Genomic DNA, 26,532 nt, shown 5'->3' on the forward strand with positions numbered 1-26,532 from the left:
GCCACTTCCGTCCTCTACATTTCCTTATTACCCTTGTCCCCCCTTCCTCTGAACCTCTCTCCATTCTTTCGCCTCCTACTACAACCCCAGATCATTGCTCATGTAGGCGTAATTTTGATTTTCATTTGCTAAAAGGCATTTTTTTGCGGAGTAGGTAATTTGTCGAACAAGATTCCTGTGCTAAATGGAGTGGGGCTTGCTTTAGGTGTCTGGGCCGCGCCTTGCAATAATGATAAGGTGTCTTTTGGTAATGAAGGCCTTTGCTCACAAGGGAGACACAGGGAAGAGGACAGGAGGACGGAAAAGGGTGTGTGTCGGGGTGGGGGGGGACTGGATCGACTGCATCCAGGGTCTAATATTACACCTCCAGGCAACAAACAAGGCTTGCATGAAAACCCTTTGTGAGATTTAGAAGTAAAGAAGACAAAAAAAACTTGGTCACGCAAAGCCCTCCCCCTCTCATCCTTTTGCAATTTTCTCCCTCTGTCCTTCCTTTTAAGACTTTAAACAGAGAGCATTAGGCCCTCTTCTGTGATTGTGTGCATGTGTGCATATGTGTTTGTGTGTGCATGCATCAGCGCTCTTTGATGGCAGCCGAAGCTCCCCTCGCATTGTGAGGAAGGAGATAATTCCCCTCCTCCTTCATCCACTTCGTTTTTCATCCCTCCGTTTCTGCATGGCAACAAATAAACAGGTCTAATTAGACCAGAGTAGGCCTATTCATGGCACTGACAGTGGGAGATGGATGCAGGGGCTTTCACAGCGCTCTTCGCCTTTGTCTTTGGCTAACGCTTGGTGACATTTTGATAGAAGATTTGGTGTTAGACTGAGGGGCCACATGCCGAGAGAGGGATGACCTTCTAGGAGACCTACAATGGACACATAGCTGTAGTCTCACGCTGTCTTCTGACTTTGTTGTTTGACTTTACAAGCTTTCACGGGTCACCTTAAAGATCCAGTCTGGATTTAATTTCGCCAGTTATTAGCTGTGCTCACATATGTATCCAAACAGTTTGACAAGCATTTTGGAAGTCAGATGACCACATCCCCAAAGCACAGATCTGCCTAATTCCACTGTTTACACATCTTCTAAATATTCGCAGCAGTATTAACAGCACTGCCTGCCCTTGCATTAAGATATGGGACAGTTAGTAATGAAGAATTTGAACCTAACAGATCCCTGTGTAAACAAAGACGGCAGCGTGGCGACACTGCAATTACAGGTTTGGCATTTAACAGGCTGAAACTCTGGCTAATGTGTGATAGTGTGACAGGAGGACAAAAGCAGGACCCTGACATCACCAGGACATCAGTGCCTCAGGTCTGCACCATGGATTTGTTGTTTTGACACTTCATATATTATCAGCACATTCATTACAACTGAGCAAGCTTATAATCGCCATTAGGGCTGTGTACAGGTAAGAACCTGGGGATATGATGCATATCATGATACAGGGGTTACGATTCAATATATTGCGATACAGTATAATCCAGCGGTGCTTCCTTGGTGACTCTGTTGTTTTATAGGCTTGTGTTTTTTTGTGCTTATGCCTGCAGTATGTTGTTACATTGGAGTGGAAGAGTCAGTCCTTGTAAACTATTAATTAAAAACTGATACAGGGTTTTTGAGAATCTGTACATTTTCACAAAATATAATGTCCTGATATCCAAGTGTATGGATATTTTCTTTGGTAGCATTTGTAAGATATAGGATCCAACTAAACCGGAAGCGCTTTAAGAAAAACCAGAGTGAGAGAAAGAGAGAGGAGAAAAGTTGGGATAAAAATGAAAAACGTGGAGAAATCCCCTGCTTTACACTGCGTCTCTGTCTCTCGGGGAGCTACTGAAAAGCAGATGGAGGGATAGAGGAGAGACGAGGGAGGGGGGAGAAAAACAATAGGCCAAAGAGTCTCTTAGCCCCTTTCTCCCATCAGAACTAGCAGTGTCCAAACCAGGCATTCCTGGGCTATTATTTGCCTCTCACAGGATCTGATCTGCCACTTTAATTACCTTAGTGTATGTGTGCGTCTGTTTGTGTGTGTGTGTGTGTGTGTGTGTGTGTGTCTGTGTGTGTGTGTCTGTGTGTGTGTGTCTGTGTGGGAGCCTGTGTCCGTGTGCATGTGATGTGAAAGCAAGGCGACATGCTTAATTAAAAAACAGAGGTAGGAGCTGCTCGGGCCATCTCTTTTGTTCTTCTGTTAAAAGACGGGAACTGTTTCTGCAGTGTGGAAAAACCTGGGCTTCATTGTTAGTTTCTCTCTCTCTCCCTCACTCTCTATGTATCTGTCTATCTATCGCTCGCTTTCAAATGAAAGTAGTCTGGTTGGTCAGCGGAGCGAAGGAAGCCAGTGGGGGAGAGGGAGAGGAAGGTTTTCTTAGCTAGCAGTAACATGATCTGCCTTAAAAGAAGCAGAAGTGGGCACTGCTGCCGTGAAAGGTGCAAAGCTTGGGGAACGGAGAAAAAAAACCTTTCCATCTATTTATTCTTCAAAATGTCAGCTAATCAGCTTTTATAGAGCTGATTACAACTTATTATATTGATCTGTGCAAGTCTAAAGACTTCAGTGTCCAAACTTTGAGCTCAGAAAGGTAGAAGAGGAAAATATTATATTCACTTGATAGCAAGACCAGACATCTAATTACTTCTCTGTCCAACTTTGCTAAATGAACTCATGCTGAATGGATCAGAATGACTTCAAACGCCTACCAGGCTGCAATGCACTACACATTTCTCTTTCATAGAAGAGGATGGGCTAAGTTAAGACTTTAGTGTTTTAGTTAAGATCTGGCATCTGGTTGTCTGAAAGCAAAATAAAAAGCTCCACTTGGAGTCCACTCACAAGGATCAGTTATTTAGAGGCCAACTTTAGCATTAGTCACATAGCGTTACTTTGTTTATCAGTGTTCTGTTAACAGCAATATTAACAGGCTCAATTAGACCCAGAGATAACAAAATAATGGACAGTTATGTTATTGTTGGCAGGCAGCAGACATGTAAACAGCTGCTAACCTGTTAGCATTAGGGGTGATGTGTCAGTGGCAAGTGCTTAACACATTGGCTTATCCATAAGACATAATTCCATACTTAAAGTGTTAGGAGATGCATAATTCATAAACCGCAGTGTTTTATGTCCGAGCTACAATTCAAAGGGGTTGCTCCCCAATGAAATAAGCAGCGAAATGACACCACTGACAAGTAGTAAATCCTGTCGTATGTGTCGCATTAGCTCTCAAACCCACTGCTTCTGAACAGCTTTACCCTCAATCACATTAAAGACAAACCTTGGTGAGAGGGACACTGTGTGGAAAAATGAAATATGTGTATAGGAGAAGCCTGGTATGTTGTTTTGGCGGTAGGTGAGCGTAACGGATGATTTAAAATGAATGAGCCGTAATTTTAGTGGATGTAGAAAAGCTTTTATTTTATATATTTTTTCTCTGCAGCCTTATTCATTTTGCTTTCTTCTTCTGTCATACAGTCCGTAGAGCTATATCTAAAATTGTGAAATTTATGGTGAAACAGGAGCAATGTGTGTGTTTGTGTGTGTGTGTGTGTGTGTTAATGCCATGCATTCTTGTGGTGTGACACATATTTGGCCTGTTTCAACTCCTTGCTTGTTTAGAATGCAGACCTAATTGCTGCTAATTTCTTTTCAATTAGAAGTGCGAGTTAACATTTCGACGTGTGTTTGTGTTGTTTGTGTATAGAAAACCATAGTTGTTATCTTTAGGATCTGTGCCTTGGGCTAAAAATCACTGGGGTTAAAACAAATATCAGATAAAGTTTAATGTTTGTTTGAATCTTCCTTATCTAACAGTTAGAGTTTACTGCATCTAGACAGTAAGAATAGGTACTGGTCATAGAAATCTTTATATGCTACACATTTTTTAATCAAAGGCACTTTTGGCAGAAATTTTGCACCCCATTAAGATGCCTTTTAAAATGTGAGTAAAATGTTTGCTTACCCTTCCTGACTACATACCTATGCTTAGGACTTCATGTACATGTTACGTGTCTACCTCCTGCTTTTTGCCACATCCATGCTGAACAGATAAGCACTGAAATTCATTTTCCACTCCTTGCGAGTTTTTCTTTAATCTCACGAATAGAGACACAGAAACTGAGTGAGACACAGAGAGAGAAAACATAATTTCTCTCTTTTAATCTATCACTAGTCCCCATGGAATCATCTCTGGGATATGTCAGATTAGACCTGATTATAGCGCGTGCACACACACATGCACCCACAAACACACTCACACACATGTTTGATTTCATTCCTCACGCTTTTACTGTCCCTCCCACTGGCTTTGTTTAGCCCTGGATTGTTGCAGATTAATCCTCTAATTGCTTTGTAGCTTTGTTGTGAGAGAGAGAGAGTGTAGAAAAAGAGAGGCAGAATTAAGCAGCAGGTGGATTGGGTTAAAGGTTAACATGGCTCTTTAAAGCTTTCTTTTAATGCCAGCTCATTTACACGCAAGCATCTGAAAGGCGCTGGTACTGTATCAAGTGAAAAAAAAACACTGGCATGCACAACTACTTCATTTGTTGCATTTAGCTGAGCAAGAAAGCTGTTTCTTTTAAGTTGTGATGAAGCTTCAGTTCTCAAGCTTTTAGTCTGTTTTTCTTTTCCTCCCCTTATGGCTTTGTCTCAGTTGTTTTCTTCTTGTTCTTTTTAGGTGATGGGAAATTATGCCTATGATTACAAAATGAAATGACTGTGGGGTGCTGTGTGTGTTTGTGGGATAAGGAGGCTTTTTTGTGCTTTTTTTGTCTGCATGTGTTTGTGTGCGCCTTTGCGTTTGCATTTGTGGCTTGTTGTGAAAAGCCGAGATTGAAGTAGTGAGGGGTTGAGAGATGGGCAGCCGCCCAGGATTGATAACATCTCACTGGTATTCCAAACATCATTCCTTATGAAGCTCATGCTCTCTCTCTCTCTCTCTCTCTGTTTCTTTTAGCGTCCTTATGCGAAAACACAATTGAAATATTTTTAATGTAGAAATATAAATAATCTTTGATTTCCTGATTTAGCCTTGCATCTGCATTCTCGTCTAGAAATTGTGTAGCCGGTGTTTTAGCTCAGTGGCTCTCAAACTTTTTTTTCAGTAATATACCCGCTTTGAAACATTTTTTAGCAAGTACCCCGTGACATTTTTGGTAGAAAAAATATGCCTATATAAACAGGTATAAGACGGCACGGTCTTATCAGTAGGGCAGGGTATAAAAGTAGATACAGCCTAGTATTGCCATATTTTGTGTGGCCATATCACATTGATACACAGATGGCAAGTATCAATATTTTATTATTTAAATTATTAATATTGGAAATACAAATTAAACTGAAAAGAGCTTACTTGACTGATAAATTTGCTTGTTCAGGCCACAAGATTTGCTGCAATAAAAATGATTTGCTGAGAGATGGACAGACTGAAAACTTTATCTTTTAAGATTAAAACAAAAAACACAAAAAACATGTTGACAAAGATTTCTGGGGGGGACATAATTTTCAGATTAAAATAGGTATTAAATTGCAATCTATGTTTCCTCAAAACTCAGTCTGTCAATACTTGCAAAATATTCAAATGCTACATTTAAAATGTGTATGTAATTGTATGATATAAGTTAGATAATTATTTTAGGAATTATGCACTTGTAATGTTTTTTAAATTAACATTAAATTTACAGCTCTCTGAAGTACCCCTAGGGGTACCCCCATTTGATAGACACTGTTTCCTCAGCTGCATGACAAAATACAGTTTCATAATTTCCTGGTCCACACAGAATCTAAGTCATACCTTCAGGGCATTAAAAGGTTAATAGGTGCAGCCTAGTTAGCAACTCCTGACTGGTGAGAACATGCCAAGACTGATTTAGCCAGTGATTGAAGACTATTCTAACTCCAATCCGCACTTCCTCCTAAAGGAAGACACTAACTGTTCTGCATATAAGGTAGTTGATAAACTAATTTAGTTTGATACCTCTGTGGGTTAGTTAATTTGTTCACAACTTTAGGGTATCGAAAGCTAGCTGGGACTAGCCTGACATCATAATCTTTTAACACAGGATTAGCACACACAGGACACAACAGAGGCAAAACTGCTTCCTGCTTCCAGCGTTGCACAGTGGTATGTCGATCAAAGAGTCTATTTACTAGACAATTGGGTTATTCCTATAAACTTCCCTACTGCCGGCTGTCGTGGGAGCTGCTTCATTCATTTATACCTAATTTCCCCTGTTTCCAAGCTCTGGTCCCTGGGGTCAATAAGAGACGAAACTTTTGTTCAAGGATGGATTTTTTTTTCTGTGGTTGTGGCAAGCAATCTCAGTCTACCAGTTATAAGACAAAGATGCAAGCGGGAGCAGTTAATATTAGATTTCTCAGCTCTCCAAAAGTTGTCACTGTGCTAGCTCCTTAACACTGTTTCTGGTGGTAGGCTATACAGGGGTAGATAACTGTAATGTTGTTTTGTTGCATCTAAGATACAATTCAGTAACTCTGGGTGTGAATATATAACTAATTAGCACATGCAATATTAAAATCACCAACCTCTTCTAGTGAAGTCTATCTCATCCAAATGGAGCTTAAAACAATACAGTTTATACAGTGTTGAATGTGGGGTGAGAGTAAGTTGGAATAGACTAGAATAAAGTCAACAGTGGTTTAGAATTTGCCAACATTATCTGCTGCGAAAGATCATTTGCTCAATCCTAAATCCTTTTTAATTTCTGTCTTTCCTACCTCAGGTCCCTGTTAGGCTGGATGAGATGAGATCCCTATGTAGTGGTCGTCATGGCAACTTGTGACTCTCCCCCTATGGTGTCATCACGGCAGCAAGAACATGGTGGCCAGAGGCTGGACGCTGCTGCTGAGGACAACTCCATCGTCGCCATGGAGACCAGTGTCGCCAACAGCAACAACGCCAACAACAGCCACTCGTCGCCTGCTGCCATTGGAGAGCCAGAGAATGGCCTTGGAGAGCCCGCTGTGAGCCCACTGAGGTCCACTGCTACCCCCACCACTGTCAGTGCAACCACCGACCCTGTAACCGAACAGAGTCGGAGAGAAAGCTTTACTACCGGTAACAAAGGGAGTGTTACCGGGACTTTACCAGGAGGAGGAGGAGGAGCAGCTTTGGGTTCGGACTGTTCTGCCCCTGCCACGTCTCCCGTGGCACCGGCAAAGGAGATCCCTTGCAACGAATGTTCTAGTTCCTTCTCCAGTTTACAAAAATACATGGAGCATCACTGCCCCAACGCCCGTCTGCCTACCACTGGAGGTCACGAGGAGGGTGAGGAGGTTGAAGAGATGGTAGGGGAGGAGAGTGAAGATGAGGGAGAGCGTGAGGTGGGTGTTGCGGAAGTGGGGGAAATGAACAGCGAGATGGAGATGGAAGAGGATAGTGATGTGGAGAACCTGAGTGGCGAGATCATCTACCAGCCCGATGGCTCTGCCTTCATCCTGGAGGACGCCAAAGAGCAGCGTGGCAACCAGGGGGGGCTCTCTGGGCCTCTCCAATTCAGGGGCCTGCTGTCCCCCCAGACCTTCCCCAATGCCCAGGTCAGCAGTGGCCAGAGCGGCCTGAGCCCAGGGGGGGAACGGTTGGAGCAGCCCGCTGCACCCATGTCCTTCTACCCCCAGATCATCAACACCTTCCACATCGCCTCATCCCTGGGGAATAACTCCCTAGCGGTCGACCACCCCTCCTTCCCAAATACCTCAGCTGGAGGGCTGGCGGGCGCTGGTCCTGTGTTGCACAGTTTCCGTGTCTATGACCTCCGCCACAAGAATGACAAAGACTATCTGAAGGCGGATGGTGCAGCCAAAAACTCCTGTGTGTCCAAAGATGTCCCCAACAATGTGGACTTGTCCAAGTTTGAGGGCTGCGTAGCCGATGGGCGGCGGAAGCCTGTGCTGATGTGTTTCCTGTGCAAGCTGTCTTTTGGCTACAGCCGTTCCTTCGTGACACATGCTGTCCATGACCACCGTATGACCCTGAATGATCAGGAGCAGAAGCTGCTGAGCAACAAGCATGTCTCTGCTATCATCCAGGGCATCGGCAAGGACAAAGAACCTCTTATAAGCTTTCTGGAACCAAAAAACCCCCCCAACTCTGTGCTACCCCACTTTCCCACCCCTGCCAACTTCCTAGGGCCAGACACGGGGCTCCGCGGCTTGTGGAACGCTTTCCACAGTAGTGGGGAGAGTGCCGATTCCCTTCAGGCAGGTTTTGCCTTCCTGAAGGGCAGTGCCAGCAGCTCCTCCAATGACCAAACCCCCAGAACCCAAACCATGCCAAAGGCTGAGACCAACCCAAACCTCGGGGGAGGGGCTGGTGCCCACAGAACCCCCAGCGGGAGTTCTGCTGCTGCTGCCACTGGTGGCAACCTGGAAGGTCGGAACTCTGATAGTGACTGCAAGGGCCACGTTAGGGACACATGCACTTTGCAACCCAATGGGCCGGACCTGAGCCAGTACCCGCATGTCAAGCGGGAGCCCGGTGCAGTTGGAGGAGAAAGTCCAGAGCAGGATGAGGATGCTTACTCCAATGGTGGTGGAGTAGAAATGGAGGCAGATGAGGAGGAGGAACAGGCCATGACCATGGCAATGACAGGCCAGCGGGCGGACAGCACCAGTAGCAAAGATTTCCCTCTCTTAAACCAAAGTATTTCCCCCCTTTCCAACAGTGTGCTAAAGTTTAATAGTGACAGCAAAGGCCCTGAATCCACCTCCTCTTCCTCCCTGCCTGTGTGTGAGAAGCTGGAGATGGAGAAGAGCCGTCTGTCCACTGCCCTGGCAGCTGCCAGAGAGCGGGAGAGCAGCAACGACTCAACCAGTGAAGCCCTGGCTGGACGGGATGGGTTGTCGCCATCCTCCCACCCCCTGGACATGATGATGTTGCGCAGAGATGATGAGAGTCCTGGACCTCTGCATCAACACACCGGAAATCCCAGTACACCTGGTACTCCAGGTACACCTGGTACCCCTGGTCCAGGTGAAGGGTCCCCAGGCAGTGGGGTGGAGTGCCCTAAGTGTGACACAGTCTTAGGATCTTCACGGTCTCTGGGAGGGCATATGACGATGATGCATTCTCGTAACTCCTGTAAGACACTGAAGTGTCCCAAGTGTAACTGGCACTACAAGTACCAGCAGACGCTGGACGCCCACATGAAGGAGAAACATCCAGAGTCTGGTGGATCATGTGTGTACTGCCGCACAGGACAGCCTCATCCTCGTTTAGCCAGAGGCGAAAGCTATACCTGTGGATACAAGCCTTTCCGCTGTGAGGTCTGTCCATCTAATTTCTCATCTTTATGGACTCTGTGGTTTTTCTTGTCTTTTTATTACTTTGGAAATTCAGATGCTCTGATAATTTTATTTATAAAACTACTATTGGGCTGCATTTTATAGGCCAACTTTTATTCTTGATTTAAACAAAACTAATCATTGTGTTTGGTAGACACATGCTAATGGAAAAAGTATATCTCACTAGATAATGCTGTTTGGGTTTGAAGCCAATTTTGAAAAACAGGCATCTGACCAATTATAGCAACCTACAAGAAGGACATCTGTATTCAGTTGAAAAATCAGAGTCAGAGGGGAGGAAGGAGTTAAATGTGTTTTTCTTTCTCTTTTTGTTCAACAACACCTATCAAAGCCATAAAGGTTAAAGTAATTATCTCTAAATACTGACTGAAGAAAATCAGAATTCCAATACAAAATCATTCATCAGACATCAAGTAGTTTTTGTTATTAATGCATATAGTGTATATTATGCATCACTGTTTAAATTCTTCCCCTTTAGGTATGCAACTACTCAACCACCACCAAAGGCAACCTAAGCATTCACATGCAGTCGGACAAGCATTTGAACAACGTACAAACACTCCAGAACGGTGGCACCGAGGCACAATACAACCACAACCATGCCAACCCTGTGCCCAGTGCCAGCCTTGGTGGAGGCTGCGGTGCACCCTCGCCATCCAAGCCCAAACAGAAGCCCACTTGGCGCTGTGAGGTAATGAAACAACAGTGTCATTGTAGCTCTGTGGTAGCTGCATACCAATTTTCTTGTTTCAATGTCTAAACAATGAGCCAGTTATTTCCCTCTGCGTCACTATGTCTATTATTTTTCTTGGCCACATCATCTGACCTCTGGTCATTATAAAACAGAATTTCTCATAGATTCTCGTGTTTTTTCCAAGTATTATAGAAACCATAAGAAATTAATTTTCATTGCCACATTACTAAAATACTTGTGTCTAATAGTAAACTGTGGATAGGACATTAAGATTTTGTTGTTGCTTCAGTTGTTGTGCCCAATGCTCACTAATTTAATTAAATAAATAAATAAATAAAATGAAAATAAATTCGATAAAGCATAATAATAATAATAACAATTAATAATAATAATAAATGTATAAATAATGGTAATGATAATAAAGCCTCTTTGAATTGAATTGATGTTATTTGAAGTGTAAAACAGTGCTTTGATCATGATAAGGAAATTAGCAGAATCAGATGCCCTAAAGAATTTCATTCATCTCGCCTTGCCTCCCACAGGTGTGTGACTATGAGACCAATGTGGCACGGAACTTGCGAATCCATATGACCAGCGAGAAACACATGCACAACATGATGCTGCTGCAGCAGAACATGAAGCAGATCCAACACAGCCTCCATCTGGGCCTGGCCCCGGCTGAGGCAGAGCTTTACCAGTACTACCTGGCTCAAAACATGGGCCTGGCAGGTGTAAAACTGGAGAACCCGGCTGGCAGCAGTGGTCCAGACGCTCAGATGATGATCAACCCGTTCCAGCTAGATCCTGCAACTGCGGCTGCTCTTGGATCTGGTCTAGGTGAGCGATACTAGAATTGAGGTTTTACCCATTTGTCAATTAAAACGTAAAAAAGGCGTTTCTGCTGAGGGTGCAACGCAGTATTTTCCTTTTTAATTTATTTCCCCTCAAGCTTGTTTTTATCGGTTTCTTTGGCTCATCTTTCACTTGGTCAGTTTTATGTGTTTTGTCTCATATATCTGATGCCATCTGGGTATTGTTTTTTATCTCTGTGTCTCTCCTTTGTTGCTCTTCATTTTTCTTTCTGCCCTCTCACCTTCTCTTTTTCTGCTCCCATCCTTTTTACCTTGCCCCCCTTTGCCGCGCCCTCTTCTCTTTCTCTTCCCCTCTTATCTCCGCTCTCATATTGTCCCTCTGTCATTGTCTCCTTTCTTTGACCCCTCTCGCTGATTAAAAAATGATTATGAGACGCCACATGAGAATTATTCTTAATCTTTCATTTGTAATTTTCTTAAGTCAGCTTAATCCCCCCCATACACACCCCACCCCACCTTCACTCACCCTGGAGAGAACTCACACATATGTACACGCACACACACACACACACACACACACACACACACACACACACACACACACACACACACACACACACACACTCACACACTCACACAGCAGGAAGCGGATTCCCGTAGGAGTGAGAGAGATTTAACAATGACCCTGCAGTGTTACACACCCACTCCCTCCTCTAGTGTGGAGGTCACAGCCCAGCCAGCAGATGTACTCTCAGTGAATTACACTGATAACACACAGCTCCCCATAGTGAGCACAGCTGTACATTGGTTTAAATGGTGGCAGGATATTTAGATATTCAAATAATCACACAGAAATACACACCCAGATGCAGAATGAATAGATGGACATGCTTGTATGCATAGGCAAAATTTAGTTAAACATTCTAAATATCTGCTCACATTTTGTGTCATCTTTTAGGTGGAAGCATGCTTTTGTTAAAAAACCCAACACACTGACACACAAACACACATTTAGTCATCCACTTATTGGGGGAAATTACACTAAAACTGTTAGAAAATATATATATATATATATATACATATATATATATATAAAGATTCAGATGATGTGTAATTGTTAAATCCTCTTTGCTCCATGTTGTGATCTGAAAAATGACGTGATTAGCTTTGGTAACATGCATAGAGACACAATGAAGGGATCAAACGCAAGAGTTAATTACATTTCTATGAATGGCAGATTTTTTTTTTCTTTTTTTTGTCCCAGGGTGGGCGGGCAGAAGAAAGAGAAAACTTGTACAATGCATTGATCAGCTTTTCAAATCTGTGCGTGGATGTGAGAAAAGCCTGCAGCCCTAAAACCGTTGTGCCACCATTGCTGAGAGCAGTAATTAAAGCTACCTGATGAGCGAGTTAGCAAGTTGAAAAGGATGATTGTAATTGATCCTGATTCAATCCTATTAGGGTTTTTTATAGACAAGACTAAGGAGCCCTAGTCCTCTGTGAGGCTTTATTTTATCAAATCCTTTTGTGTGAGAGAGGCCTGCATGGAGGACTCACTTTTCTCTCCACACTTAATTTCATTAAAAGAGCCTTTTCTCTTTCTCTCTATCCTTTATCCCTCCCGATGCATGCCAGTCTTTCATTTTCACCCAAGCTGTGTTTTTCTGCCATACCTCTTTGTTTTTATATACCATTCTTCCTTCTGTGCTAACTGCCTGCCTTCCACCTGACATCCTTACATGCTTTTATGTATGTAATCCTAATGAGTTTCTCTCTCTTTGCTGTCTAACCTGCGTTCTCACTCATTTCCTCCACAGTGAATAGTGACCTCTCAGCGGAGTTGCGTCTAGCCAGTGGTCAACTAATGGCAGACGACCTATCTCTGGTGTCCTCGGGTGGAATGGGTGGCATGTCCTCATCAGACCCCTCCCTCTCCTCCCTGTCGCCACCTATCAACGACCCCTCACTGCGCCTGTACCAGTGTGCTGTGTGCAACTGCTACTCCACGGACAGCCTGGAGGCCCTCAACGCCCACGTCAACGCAGAGCGCTCTTTGCCCGAAGAGGAGTGGCGCTGCGTGGTTGGCGACGTCTACCAGTGCAAGCTTTGCAGCTACAACACGCAGCTTAAGGCCAACTTTCAGCTGCACTGCAAGACGGACAAGCACATGCAGAAGCACCAGCTGGTGGCCCACATCAAGGAGGGAGGCAAGGCCAACCAGTGGAGATTAAAGTGTGTGGCCATTGGCAACCCTGTGCACCTCAAGTGCAACGCCTGTGACTACTACAGCAACAGTGTGGATAAACTGAGACTACATGCCACCAACCAGAGGCATGAGGCTGCCATCCGCCTCTACAAGGTAAGAACACTTTTTTTTTTTTTTTTTTTTTTTACTTTTTTCTTTTGTTTTTGCAAGACACTGACATTACATTGTAAAGCATACAGCACAATACAACTTTAGTAGTATTCCTACTGGTATCTTAGGGGAACACCACTTATTTCAAGATCAGAACTGAGATAAAGCACACATGTTTGCGTTTATAAAGAATTTGCCCCATCCTCTTAACTGCTGTGTCACATGGATATAAAGTTCCCATGAGAATGGAATGACCGAGATAGAAAAGGTCACTGTCAGAGCACACAGGATGATTTTCATCGGATATGGGTATATGTCCTGCTTATGACCAGCTGGCACTACTGTCACTGTTAATTACACACAAGTCACGTACTGTCAGCGAGCTTCAGATGTTTCAGAGTTTTGATTATCTTCAGCTGTCTTTTCAGCTTGTTTTTTTCGTGCTGTAAATAATTCTGGAATAATTCAAGAATCTGTTTTCATGATGAGAGTTTAGAGCCATTTTAGTTTTGAACAATAACAGAGTGGTAAGTATACCACATTCAAAATGTGGTGCTCTTCTTATATGATACCTAAGTGATGCACATGTTTAGAACTTAAAGGGGCAGTTCATCCTAAAATTTTAACTACATATTTTTCCCTTTTAATTTTATTTATTTATTTTTATTATTATTATTTTAACTTGTTTTGGGTTTTTTTAACAATATTTTTCCCTTTTACCTGTAGTGCTGTTTATCAATCTAGATTGTTTATGTCTTCGTTGCAGAGTTTTGGAGATATTAGACGTAGAGATGTCTGTGTGTTTTGGAATATAATGCAGCTAGATGGCACTTGGCTTGTGGTGCTCAAAGCACCACAAAATACATTTAAAAAACTCAACAGCAGTGTCTCTTTACAGAAATCATGACCTGGTTTTTCAAGACAATCCACTGACCTTTTTGTGTGCAGTTTCACATATGAACTATTTTCTTTTTCCGTACTACACTCACCAACCATATCACTTCGCAGAAGGAGGCGTGCATCTGCTGCTAGCTCACCTAGCACCACTGAGCTAGCTAATGTTACAGCTCAGCTGAGAAGGATGCCATTAATGTTTAAATCTCCAGCTGTCATGAGCATGTGACTCATCTGTGAGTAGACACATGTTTCCTTCTGCACAGTGATACAGTTGTTGGGCGTAGTTTGGTGGAAAAAAATAGCTCCTACATCTGCTCAAAACAACAAGCACTACAAGCTGAGTGTGATATAGCTCCATTATAAACATATATCTTTACCACTCAGCAACTCACAACCAAAACAATCTAGATTGATAAACAGTAGTGCAAGTAAAGGAAACAAATATGTATTTTTGATTTTAGGTGAACTGTCCTTTTAAAGAAACATATATTGCAAAAAATGTTTATTTTTTGTAATGTTTGTATTTTTAATTACAAAAGCAAGAAAAAAATTTGACCTCATATTTTTTGATCCACGTATACATAATGTGTAAGTCCATTTTATTTAATAGATTCTTTCCAGAAACATACACTTTCTTGTTTACATGATCATTCGGGATTATTTGGCCGTGACTTGTCGGAGGGGTTACCACACTAGTTGCCCGTCAGAGCAGTGAACTCAGACAGAAGTCATTTACTTAACTAATTAAGCTCTTTACTCTGTGAGCAATAAACAGTTCCTGCAAAGAAATTCCAACACGACCAATATTTGGCATCTTTCTCCTCTGCAGTATATTTAAGGTGATTTAGTTTTGTCAGACGTCTCCTTCAGCTTAATAGGATGCTGTTACATTTCCGAGGCCTTGACCTACAGGACAGGATCAAGTGCATTACATTAATGAGGATTTCTTTACTACTGTACGCAACATTTGGCAGTGGGAGGTGTTTGTGTGTGTGTGTGTGTGTGTATGTTGTGTCTTAAATGTAGAGACAACAGTAGTAAGGACATAAAAATAAGGTGATATTGATGTTTGTTTTTAAGTCAAATATACAACACGAATGTCAAATATACAACAAGAATTCTATTACTTACCTACTCACTTTTGTATCATAATAAAAAAGAAAATAATAATATTTTCAAAAATATGATGGCTTTAAAATTTCAGGCATTTTACAAAAAGTTGAAACAGGAAACTCAGATGAGACAGAATGACTTACAACAAAGAATAATATGTGTACCATTACTTCTATGAAAGGAATTTGAATCATTTTTGTTGAGGGAGATCCTGCATTGCACTGTAAAGGAATGGCATTTATGTAGAAATCTGTGTCCGATTCTTACGCACAGTTCCAAGGCTTGAGTGGATTAAGCACTTTGGCATTCTCAGGGTTATTTAAAACAGTTGTAGTTGACTTAAACAGGATGTACACATTGACACAGGATTTGCCAACAGTCTGGCAAAGGCTGAATTAGACATGGGTTAAGTTGGAGATGTCTATCCTCAGGGATTGTTCGCTAATTCCATTCAAATATTTTAAATACATTCTTAACAAAAGTGCTGCCTGCACAGTGGCCTACATACAGCTAACCTATAGGATCAGCTTGATTAACCCACACTAATCAGGATCTCCTTACTTTCTGAGGAAGACTTTAGCATAGGTGTTGCATGTATGCATGTTAGCCTGATTTTTAGAGTGTTGAGCCACTTTTGGCAGCTGGGTAAGTTGATTTAAAATGAGGCAATACCCAGATAGCAGGTTACCTAGGCTGCACTGAACACTGGCAGCTATGTAATCATGCAAAGAAAGCTATTTATATCAGTTGCGATTAAATGTACAAACCCGAGAAGCACAATCAACAGTGCAGAAATAAAACAAAAGAGGCTTGCATGAACATTTTCCTTATTTAGTTCTTATGTTGCTTTCCAAGAAACTTATGTAAAGCAAGGGAGTATCCTTTTAGGCACACACAAACACCCGTTTAGCCAAGGCAAGTGGGGGTCATCCCAGTGCCCCCTCTGTGCACCCATACACCCCAGTACCTCATCTACCCACCCACCTACCCCACAGGCCTCAACAAATCTGTTCCACAGATGACGCTTTTAATGCCTCTGGCAGAAATCCCACTATTTTACCCTTGGACATGTGGTAGTAAAGCAGAAAGACGGGGAGAGAGCGTAGAGCAGCGGAGCAAAAGGCAGAGGGAAAAAAATCATTTCTTTATTTGACCAGAAAAACACCTCTCCTTTTATGTATTGGCAGAGGTGAAAAGCACATGGGGATGGAGGTAGCTTGGCCGGGCGCATAAAAGATCCGAGTGTTGACGACTTTACCATCTGGTTTTTTGGAAACACAGAATATCTTTATGGCATGGGAAACCATTTGAAGATACAAACAAAAAGCATATTCAGGAGATTTTATGGCTGCTTTGTAGCAGCAATGGAGTACTTCTAAGGGGAATTGAGAGTTTGAAAGTGTTTTTTTTTTCCAGACTTTGAAACTGCAAGAGGGAAATGACATTAGCAGCACATGGACATCAAGTCATCTGGTGTCCAGGGCACAGCAGGTGGCGCAGGAAGTTATAGGCCTTATATGGGAAAAGTGTAGGTGAATGCCTCGCTGCTTATTGGAGAGGAAATCTGATTTTTAATGAGAATTATACCGCACAGGGTGTTTTTCCACATTATCTCCAGTGATACAGAATTTAGTTGGAAATTCAAAGTGTGATAGAACCGCACTGCAGTATTATCACAGCTGTACAGTGCAAATCTTTATCCATGACAAAATGGAAGATGTTTTAACGTAGCGTTTGTATTCGAGCAGCCTGTGAGGTAAGCTCTGCATTTAACGCTGCCGTAGCATAGCGTGTCCATAGCTGGCCTGGCCTCGTGTTTGCCTTAGCGTTGAATATGATGATGTATGGCTTCGTTATGATTTTTAATAACAAACACTGGCCTTAATACACATGGAGACAGGAGTAAATCTGTCAGTGCCATTCACAAGTACTGCCGGACTAAGTAGGGGGTTTAGTTTGTAGTGAGCATGTGTGTTTGTGTGTGTGTGTGTCCACAGAGCTTTGAGGTTTAGATCAGGGCTGAGCTTGCCCCTGGTTCATTAGGAGTTGAGAATGTTCATGGTCAATGTGGCATGGTCAAGGACCACACACACACGTACACACACACACACATTCTGTGCTTCGTAGGCCGTGGCACCTGTTTCTCAGATGGTTGTTTGAATAAATCTTAAACTGTCCTCAGCTACCGCAACTAGCCCACTCCTGTCTGTCTGTCCAGATTTCCGTCATAATTCAAGCGGAAATGGATGTCCGGGGTCCACTGCACATTTCCATATCACTGTGTTTCTTTTCATTATTTTTTCTTCCTTTTCTTCTCTTTCTTTACGCTCTGCTTTGAACTCAGAATCATAAAATGCTCAACTTTTTATGATAGAGAGGGAGGAGCGAGGACTCAAAGATAGGGCGCTTTGTTCGTGGGACATACATAGATAGAAGGTGTCTCACACTCTTTCACTCCTTCTGTCTCACCCACTCTCTTTGTTTTGTCTCTGACTCTCTCTTTCTCCCATTCTCTCTCTCTCTTTCTATCTCTCCCCTGGGGAGCCGCAGATAGGCCATCTCATTACCCATGATCCTCTTGGCAACACCATGGTCGGGAAACGAGGGGTGGGGGGAATTAAACGAGGGGAGTGATGGGAGGAGGGAGGGATGGAAGGGAAAAAAAGAAGAAGAAGAAGAAGAAGTGGAAAGGGGGCTGGATTTGTAGATGCATCAAAAGACGAGTCTCCCCTTCTCATTTTCATCATCTCTTTGTATTTTTTTTCTTATTTTTATTTTTACTTTTTTTCTCATCAAGCATTGGACTTTTTTTTCTTTCAATCCCACAACCCCCCCTTCTCTCACATTTCATTCTCCTCCATCTCCCTCAGATGGAGATGGCTGTGCTTATGCATCTGTGATATTAAGTCTACCGCTGTGCCTTGGCTATTAGCAAGGGTCAACCCTGCCCACTCTCATTTGAAAATCAAATGGCCCTATATATATGCAGCCCAAATTATTGGACTGTCATTTGGACTTGTGTGATGGGGAAATGGACAGGAGATTGACTCCCATAGATTTGCATAAAAAGCCATTGTGCCGGTCCCTGGAATAGAAAAAGAGACTGGATCTATTTCAGATGCATGGCACCATTTATGACACACACACACACACTCTCACATAAATGCATATGTGCATACAGAGGTATGGTATTACATACATTCATAGAGACACACATACTGTAACCGCATACACACTCACATACAATTGTAGTCTTATCAAGTTACCATTTTTCCACTTGAGCCCGTGTCCGCTTGTTCCAGACACAGGCTCTTGATCACTGCGTCCTTGTCTCGCTCTTGCAGACAGACCTAAAGAGTTTCTCTTCAAAAAGGAATGTTTGCAGACACTTCACACTATGCTACTTGACTGCGAGATATAGATTTTCATGTTCTGTCATGGAGACTGATGGTGCAGCCCGCCGCCGAGGGTTCAGCGCTGTAAACCTGAGCAGATGAAATCACTTCAGTGTTTTTGCCAGAGAGGTTGTCTCTGTCGGTCTGTCTGTCTCTCTTTTCATTTTTCAGTTCTACAAGTTATTCTTTTGCTCTCTCTCCCTCTCTCTCTCTCTCTTTCTCACTCTCTCCCGCTCTCTGCGAGGCAAAGAGACGCCGGTTAGTAGATTATTCAAATCGTCTCCTCTTTCACCTGCGTGGAGATTACAATGGAAATCTTTCAGAGGTCCGGGGGTGGTGAAGTGGGGGATGGAGGGTGGCGGCTAATTAAAGCATAAAAGCAGGTGTGTGCACGTGCGTGTGTTTGTGTGTGTGTGTGTGTGTGTGTGTGTGTGTGTGTACACTGTTGCTTTGTGTGTTTGACAGAAAGGTTTGAATGGATGGACTTCCCCACCCTCCCCCTTCTTCCTAATAATCCTCATAGATATTAATAAGAGTTTCGCCCATTCTCCCTCCAATGCCTTAACCAGATGGTCGGCAAGGCATTAGTGTGTGTGTGTGTGTGTGTGTGTGTGTGTGTGTGTGTGTGTGTGTGTGTGTGTGTGTGTGTGTGTGTGTGTGTGTGTCTGTGTGTGTGTGTGTGTGTGTGTGTGTGTGTGTGTGTGCAGTTTCCAGCTTTGGTCCAGCTCCTGATTGACACTCATACGTAATGTTTAATTACCCCATCCAGCTTCCCTCTCCTCTCCACTCCACTTCTCGACCCTCCGGTGAATTAGTTAAGGCCTGCAGACTGTGATGGTGGAAGCCTTTTTTTTCTGCCTTTAGCAAGGTGTGTTTCTGCGTATGTTAGACAAAGACAGGGCTGGTTTTCTCATATTAATAGCCAGATGTGATCCTCTTCATAATCATCCCCACTCCTCTCTGAGCTGTGGGTCATTTGGGCCGGGCCGGGGCCAAGCCGTTTGTCCATGTGCAGGGGACTGTGAAGCAGATCGGGGCTGACAGGTATGGGAACGATAGCAGAGAAGGAAGAGAGGGGGGTTATGGAGTGTGTGTAGAGGGGAGGGGGGGCTCAGAGTCTTCCAGACCACCAGAAGGAAGGGAACATCGCTGGGATGCAGGAACAAAGGAGCTAGCAGGAGTTTGTCTTTTTTGTCACCCCAGCTCATCTGAACCCTCCCACCCTCACTATATCCCCACCCAAATTCCCTCCTCCTCCTTCCACACACTTGTCTTCCTCCTTCTCAGCTCCTCCCTTTTCCATCTTTTCTCTTGGGTCTTGATCATCCTGTTGGGACAAAGATAACAAGGGTGTTTAAAAAAAAATAAAAGGAATAATCAAAGCGGACGCATGATCTCAAATATGATCTCTCGGGGCACATCACCTTCACGTTTGATTCCTTGATTCGATCAGAGCTGCTTCAGACACATCACATGGCAGCTAGATCAGATAAATATTTTGGTGTAAGTTCATTAGTGTTACTTTTGAAATCACCTGACGTTAAAAATGCCTAATTTGTATGAAAGTTGTCTGAAGATTCTCTTTATACTTCATGTGTCAATTAGGGACAAGTCGGTGCTCTTCTCTTAAAATAGTCTTACATCAGCTCCAGAATGGTATGTAGATAGAACAATCACGCTTTCCCCCGCTCATGAAGCTATCAGGATATTGATATGGACAAAGTTGAACTGAAATACTCCTCAACACCCTTCTAAATCAATAATCAATCGATCGGAGGTAATTGTGCCTCCCTTGGAACGGTCCCAAGTCTCTCTCTCTCTCTCTGTCGCTTTCTCTCGCCTCCTCACACTCTCTCTGTCATTATCAGCATGTGGCCCAGTATTCGGCATTTCAGCATTCCAGCTGTAATTGATTTTAACCATTAGGTGCTCAGTGAATAGATAAGTAGTGGGAGATATTCGATTATACGGTGAAAGAGAGAGAGGCGAGGATGAAAAGAGAGAGAGAGAGAGAGAGGGAGGGTGGAGGATTGAGGGATGTTGTCGGTAGAGCTGGAGAAAGAGGAACTGACCTGTCCTGCTGTCTATCTGTCTCCACCACTGGTCTTCCATCCTTGCAGCAGCACAATACCGCTGACCTCCTGTGAGTTCAAGCAGCTTAGTTTCTGCGAGGTAATCCCTAATGCTTTGAAATAGACCTGATAGAAAGCCCACTTACTTGTTCGGGATTAATGTGGGTTGGTTGGAGGGGGTGGAGGAGGGCGGTGGTCCTGAGTTTTCGGTACATTTAGTTAAATTAACCCATTGGAATGATCAAATGCGACTCTAATTGTGGACTTAGTTGCGCCTGATCAGGAGTGGACCTTCTTTAAAAGCATGTTGTCGGCAGACAGATGGAGGACTTGCATTTAACATTCATCCATAATGTCTGCCATTAATATGCCGCCTTTTTCTATTGGTTATGTTTAGATTTACTATGCTGGTGGCCAGAGCATTTTTATTCCATTCAGTGGTTGTGCATCCCCTACAGAGGCCATTTTGAATCTGCTGAGGGTGGTATTGCTTTCCCACTGTTTTCTGAAGATATGAGTTTTTTTTGGGGTTTTTTTCTCGCTCTGTCCTTTCTCCTTTTTTCCTCATTCTGGCTGGAGTGTAGGTTAGGACTAGGGGTAGGGGCGGATGGGGAGTGTGGTGGGGGAACAAAGGCAAACATTTGAGTAATCTTCAAAGAGCCCATTGGTATGTTGAGTGGACGCTGGTATGCGGACTGCGGCTGAGGCTTTTTCAGGGGAAAACAATATCCTTCCTTTAGACGGCCAGGGCCTGGGCAAACACTACCAGCCAGGCGACTCTGCCCAGTGCTGCCACCGCTATCAGCTTACTCACCCCCACCCCCCCGGCTCATGCAGAAAATGGTAGGGTCCTCTGTGTTGCCGGAACAACACAGAGCTCATCATTATGGAGTTATGGCGGTAGACAGATCATCCCTGGGTTGTCAAATGTTTGGCTGGCTGACTTTATGTGACGTTTCAGAAATTGTTACCTGCGTGAGACGCAGTCATTATTTAAATGTTTGAGTTTTGATACAGAGAGGCAAAGCAGAGAAAAAGAAGGAGGCTGCAATCCTCTGTAAAGAAAATAGGGAGGGATCAAGTGTGCCATCTTGTAGGTCAACTGCAAGGCATTTGATTTTCCCTGGCAATATGCAAAACGGCGCTGCTGAAGAGCTGCTTTCATTGTGCTCTCCTTGGCAGAAGTTCCACTCCAACGTGCACACACACTTATAAACAGCTTGTACACACAACATTGTTTCCAAGGAATAAACACCTGAACTTCGCCTTTTGTTCTATGAAATGTGTTGAAACATTACATCTCACTCTTCCGTAACAGTATAAATAGTGTTTTGCATTATGTAAAGTTAGGTATAGGTCAAGCAGGTCGTGTGTGATGTTTTTATCAAAAAAGTAGTGTGATAGCAGACTCATTTGATAAATACAGCCCTTATAAGAAAGAAACAGACAGTCTGCCATTTTGTGACAGTTCCAAAATGAACTCCCTTTGTCCAGTAATCACTAGCCATTTTCTCACGAGGATCCACCCCGGGGATAATTTCTCCCATTTCTCTGTCATTAGCAGGGTCTGGTATTAGGCTTGTGTTTTGTTCCCTGTACCTTTTGTTTTGTGCTAAGTGAAACCATGCGACAGGGTAGGGGCTAACTGGAAAACAATACTCCCCTTCACAGGCTCAGGAATGTGTAATTAGTGATTTGAACCCAACTACGCTCGTCTAGATTCTTCCCTATCATTCTCTCCCTCTCTCTCCATCTCTTGGTCCTTTTGTTCTCACTGTTATAGATTCTCACTCTCTTCGCCTCTCAATCTATCGGTTAGTTTCTCTCACTGTATGTTTCTGTCGTTCCTTTTGTCTAAGTCACTCTAACAGACGTTTTTCAGCGAGTCTCCATTACAAACGGAGCGAAGAAAAACAAACTTGGCAAAAATCGCTGCTCCTCTAGGCACCAAAATTATTTTCCCTTCTCTTCCCTTTCAGTTTTAGTTAAATATAACAACATCAGTGTAGTACAAACCTCTTTGATGATACCAGCCAATAAGCTCAAGCCCCAGATTTTCAACCCCTTTATTTTTGTTTTTCTCCCTGTCTTTCATAGATCCTGTCAATTAGGCCTTGCCTTGATTTCCCAAAAGCATCATTGCATGTTGGGAAAAATGGAAAATGATGAACCCTACCCAAAAGCGTGTTAGCATTTGAGCAATATCCCTCCCCTTGTACAGCACTGGAAAAAAAGATAATCCCACAAGCATGTTAGCATTTCAATGATCTTGATCTCAGCATTTTATGATCCCTGTGCCATTGTGAGTCGATGGAAAAGATAATCTCAGCTCCAATATGGTTTAGGGAAATGGGGAGGTCTGGTCAGTCTCACCTGGCTGCGATGGAGACAAGCGGGGGCTTTTAGACCCTAATGGGCTAAGGTCAGGATGGCTAATAGGGAGTAAGTGGCTGAGCCATGCAGTCTAAATCTAATGCTAATGTAAATACTGATCCATTTTCATGGGGTGGGTGAAGGTGAGCTGGCTTTCAAGACACCTAACACACATGCATGCACTGGTGAATAAGTAAGATTTGTCTTGGTGTCACTGTCTCCTGGAGTCTGCTATTCAACTGCTGGGTCAGTGTGATAAAAATAAAACATGTAGCGACTGTGCTCAGAGACTCAAAAAATAGTTTTTTTTCTACACATGTATTGACTAAGACCTGAAGAAATGGACCATGTTGTAAATCAGCAGTATTACTTTTTCTTTTCTTGGCTTTGGTCTGCATGTGTGTATGTGTCTTGGCAAAAGAGAGAGTCAGAGATAGAGTCAGAAGGGATTTTTCCAACAGAGAGGCCAGAGGTCAGGAAGCTGTGAACTTCAGATTGACCTTTGCCCCCATACGTCAGACACACTTACGTCACTGCTACAAGTGTGTGTGTGTGTGTGTGTGTGTGTGTGTGTGTGTGTGTGTGTGTGTGTGTGTGTGTGTGTGTGTGTCCATGTGTGGGAGTCAGAAAAATGGAAGGCAACTAACTGGACTTTAGAGATACATTATTTTCCAAGCTCTCACAAAGCCCTATGACTACTGCTTCCTCATTTTTTTTCTGCTGACAAATAGTAAAGAATAAAGGAGGAAGAAGAAATGGAGTGAAAAAATAGGAGATACAGCAACAGCACAGAAGTGGAGAAAAAATTCTAATACGGAAGACTAGCTTTCTGCTGCTCTTCTGTGATAATTCATTTATTTGGCTTGCCGACCATTATGCGACGGATGCTTATTATTATTGGGTGACCTAAGCTAAGCTCGCCTACAGGCCCTGCACCTCATGGACAGGCCCCAGCGCTCCGATCACATGTGACTGCCAGCAGGCAGAGCCGACAGAAACAGGAGAGGCAATTTAGCTTTAGGAAATATTTTTCTTTGCATTTATGAAAGTGGGAGCCTTGGTTGTGAAGAAAGGAGAGACGGCCATCAGGAGAGAAAGGAAGGTCGGATGGGTTGGGGGGGATTTTTTTCCGGGATTGTTTTGTTTCTCCAGTATCTTTAGATCACACACAGCGGCCCTGTAGGAGAGAGAGAGAGGAGCAGGGGATGTGCATTATGTCTGTATACATGTGCATATGCAGTGTGCACTCAGCACTTTTTGTATGTGGCTTCAATTTGCATATTTGTTTTTGTGCGTGTGCAGCACCGAATCTGTCTCTCTATACACTATATTTGCTGCTCTCTTTATCTGTGGAAGCGAGGTGGCACATACCTGGGCCCCCAGCATCTCTTTCCAGCAGTGCAGTCTGCCAGCGAATTCATTGGCAGTGATCTTGCGTTACATCTATGTCTTGGGGGCTGAGCGGCGGTTAGCAGTAACATGTGTTAGGGAGGTGGTAGCACTGATGGAATTCTACACTTGGCAGCCTTCCAGGCAGCGCTGGTATGTGTTTAAAATACTTTCAAGGAACAAAACACGCTTTTGTTGTTTGCTGGGCCAAGTGGGGCTGTTTTTGTCTCCGATGGCCCCCGGGGGCCCAGGGGATAGCACCGGAAGCTGGTGACGTTCCAAAAAGAAGGTATACCCAACAACAAGCTCCCTGCTTCCCCTAAAAAAAACACTGATAAAAGGAGATAAAGAGGTTTTTATTTTCACAATGTTTGGGGCGCGCATTTGCATGCATGCTCATACTCTCAGCGGACACAAATAGGAAAACAGGATGTATGTGCTTATTCTTTACGTATAAAACCCATACACACATGCTCTGACACACACACACACACACACACACTGGTTATTAAGACATAGCTGCGGTAGCGGAGGGTTCTTATTTTCAGTACGTGTTCATTAGCTGCCTGGTTCTACACTTAATGACAGGAAAGAGTCATGTTTGTACTGAATACCCTAATTTGTCATTTGGTTTATGGAGGAAAACACAACCCCACTGCTTTGCGCTGCTTTCGAAATATTTTTGCCGTATTATCAGTGCACAATCACAAGCAAAGACAAAGACAAATGTGGGGATTTACAGACAGACACAAAAACACACTTGTGAGGTAAAAATCAAAAAATGTAGAGTCGAAATTACTGATGCATAAAAACCAAACAGATTCAGGGAGAAGAAAAGAACATGGAGCATTAAAATTACACCCTCACCCACACACACACACACACACACACACACTCTTTCACGTACACGCACAGAGAGATAAAAGAAGTTGTGAGAAGATGTCTTTTGCCTTGGCTTATTAAGAATTCAGTTAATGAGGCAGCTTTGTCACCACAGATAGAACAAATGAATATGAGACAGCAGTGCTGCTTTCCCCTCCCGCCCAAACCCAGGGAGCGAGCGGAGGGGAGGTGTGTGCGCTTGTGTTTATGTGTGTGAGAAAGGTGTTTTGTAAACATCTCATTCTGCATAATGAATGCAGTCCTCTGTCATCCTCACCCACCCACACACACACACACACACACACACACACACACACACACACACACATACACAGACACACAGCAGCAGCAAACCACTACACAAGGGAGCTTCCCTTACCTGTCAAATTGACTCTCCTCCCTTCCCCTCATACAAGTCCCAGTGTGTGTGTGTGTGTGTCTGTGTGTTTATGTGTGTCATCGACAGGGCTGACAATGTTGTGTTTTTGACAGGTAAACAGGAAGTCCCGAGTGTCGTAATTTGCATTGTGTGTGTATGGGGGTGTATGTCTTCCACCTTCCAGAGATGTCTGCGCCATGTTTAGGTCCACCCAGGGAGTGCTGTTTAGCTGCTTTTGATTGGCCCACAGGGAGAGTTAGCTTATTTGGTTGTTTGCCAAACACTAATCCACAACAATTAACCACCAGGCACTCTGGAGAGGTGCCATATTGACAGGGATGGGCCTTTTTGCCCCTCTGCGCGCACACACACACACACACACACACACACACACACACAGACACTCATATGACACAAATGTATGTACAGCGCATACACAAATCAGCTGCGGCATAAATTACATACACATTTCAAGCAGACACACACACAGGCGCAAACCCAGGAGCAGGAACAGTGTGTTTGTGTGTTTGAATATGCATTACACAGCCCACGCCTGGCAGGAGTCAAAGTGCTCCTTTAAAAGTTCATAAATCATGGATGTTCTGGCCTGTGATCACCAGACCGCCTGCATTTCAGGCCTGTAGAGTGCCAGAGAGCGACAGACAGCCCTCTAGTTTGGGTCTTAAACAAACCCTCTGGAATGTGCTGATGGGGAGAGAATTAATATTAGGCCTAAACCTATCTGGCAGCTCAGTTCAACCCCAAGTATATCATCCAGCTACTCTCAGCCTACGCCTCAGATCCTAAAAACATATAGGATATACGTCTGGACATGGAAGGATGT

At 43.5% G+C, this 26,532-nt stretch overlaps 1 protein-coding gene across 4 annotated transcripts in view; it reads left to right on the forward strand.

The window, feature by feature from the left end:
* Positions 1-26,532, forward strand: part of zfhx4 (zinc finger homeobox 4) — a 95,949-nt gene that overhangs the window by 27,606 nt on the left and 41,811 nt on the right. For all 4 annotated transcript variants that reach the window (XM_088072327.1, XM_088072325.1, XM_042510918.2 and 1 more), the window contains exons 2-5: positions 6,746-9,287; positions 9,805-10,017; positions 10,563-10,857; positions 12,650-13,191. In XM_088072327.1, coding sequence (XP_087928453.1) covers positions 6,792-9,287; positions 9,805-10,017; positions 10,563-10,857; positions 12,650-13,191 — 3,546 coding nt within the window. In that variant the 5' untranslated portion in view covers positions 6,746-6,791. The remainder of the gene's footprint in view (positions 1-6,745; positions 9,288-9,804; positions 10,018-10,562; positions 10,858-12,649; positions 13,192-26,532) is intronic.

The sequence above is a fragment of the Plectropomus leopardus genome, chromosome 21 (assembly GCF_026936395.1).
Source record: "Plectropomus leopardus strain MGB_pleo_1.0 chromosome 21, ASM2693639v1, whole genome shotgun sequence".
Classification (NCBI taxonomy): domain Eukaryota; kingdom Metazoa; phylum Chordata; class Actinopteri; order Perciformes; family Serranidae; genus Plectropomus; species Plectropomus leopardus.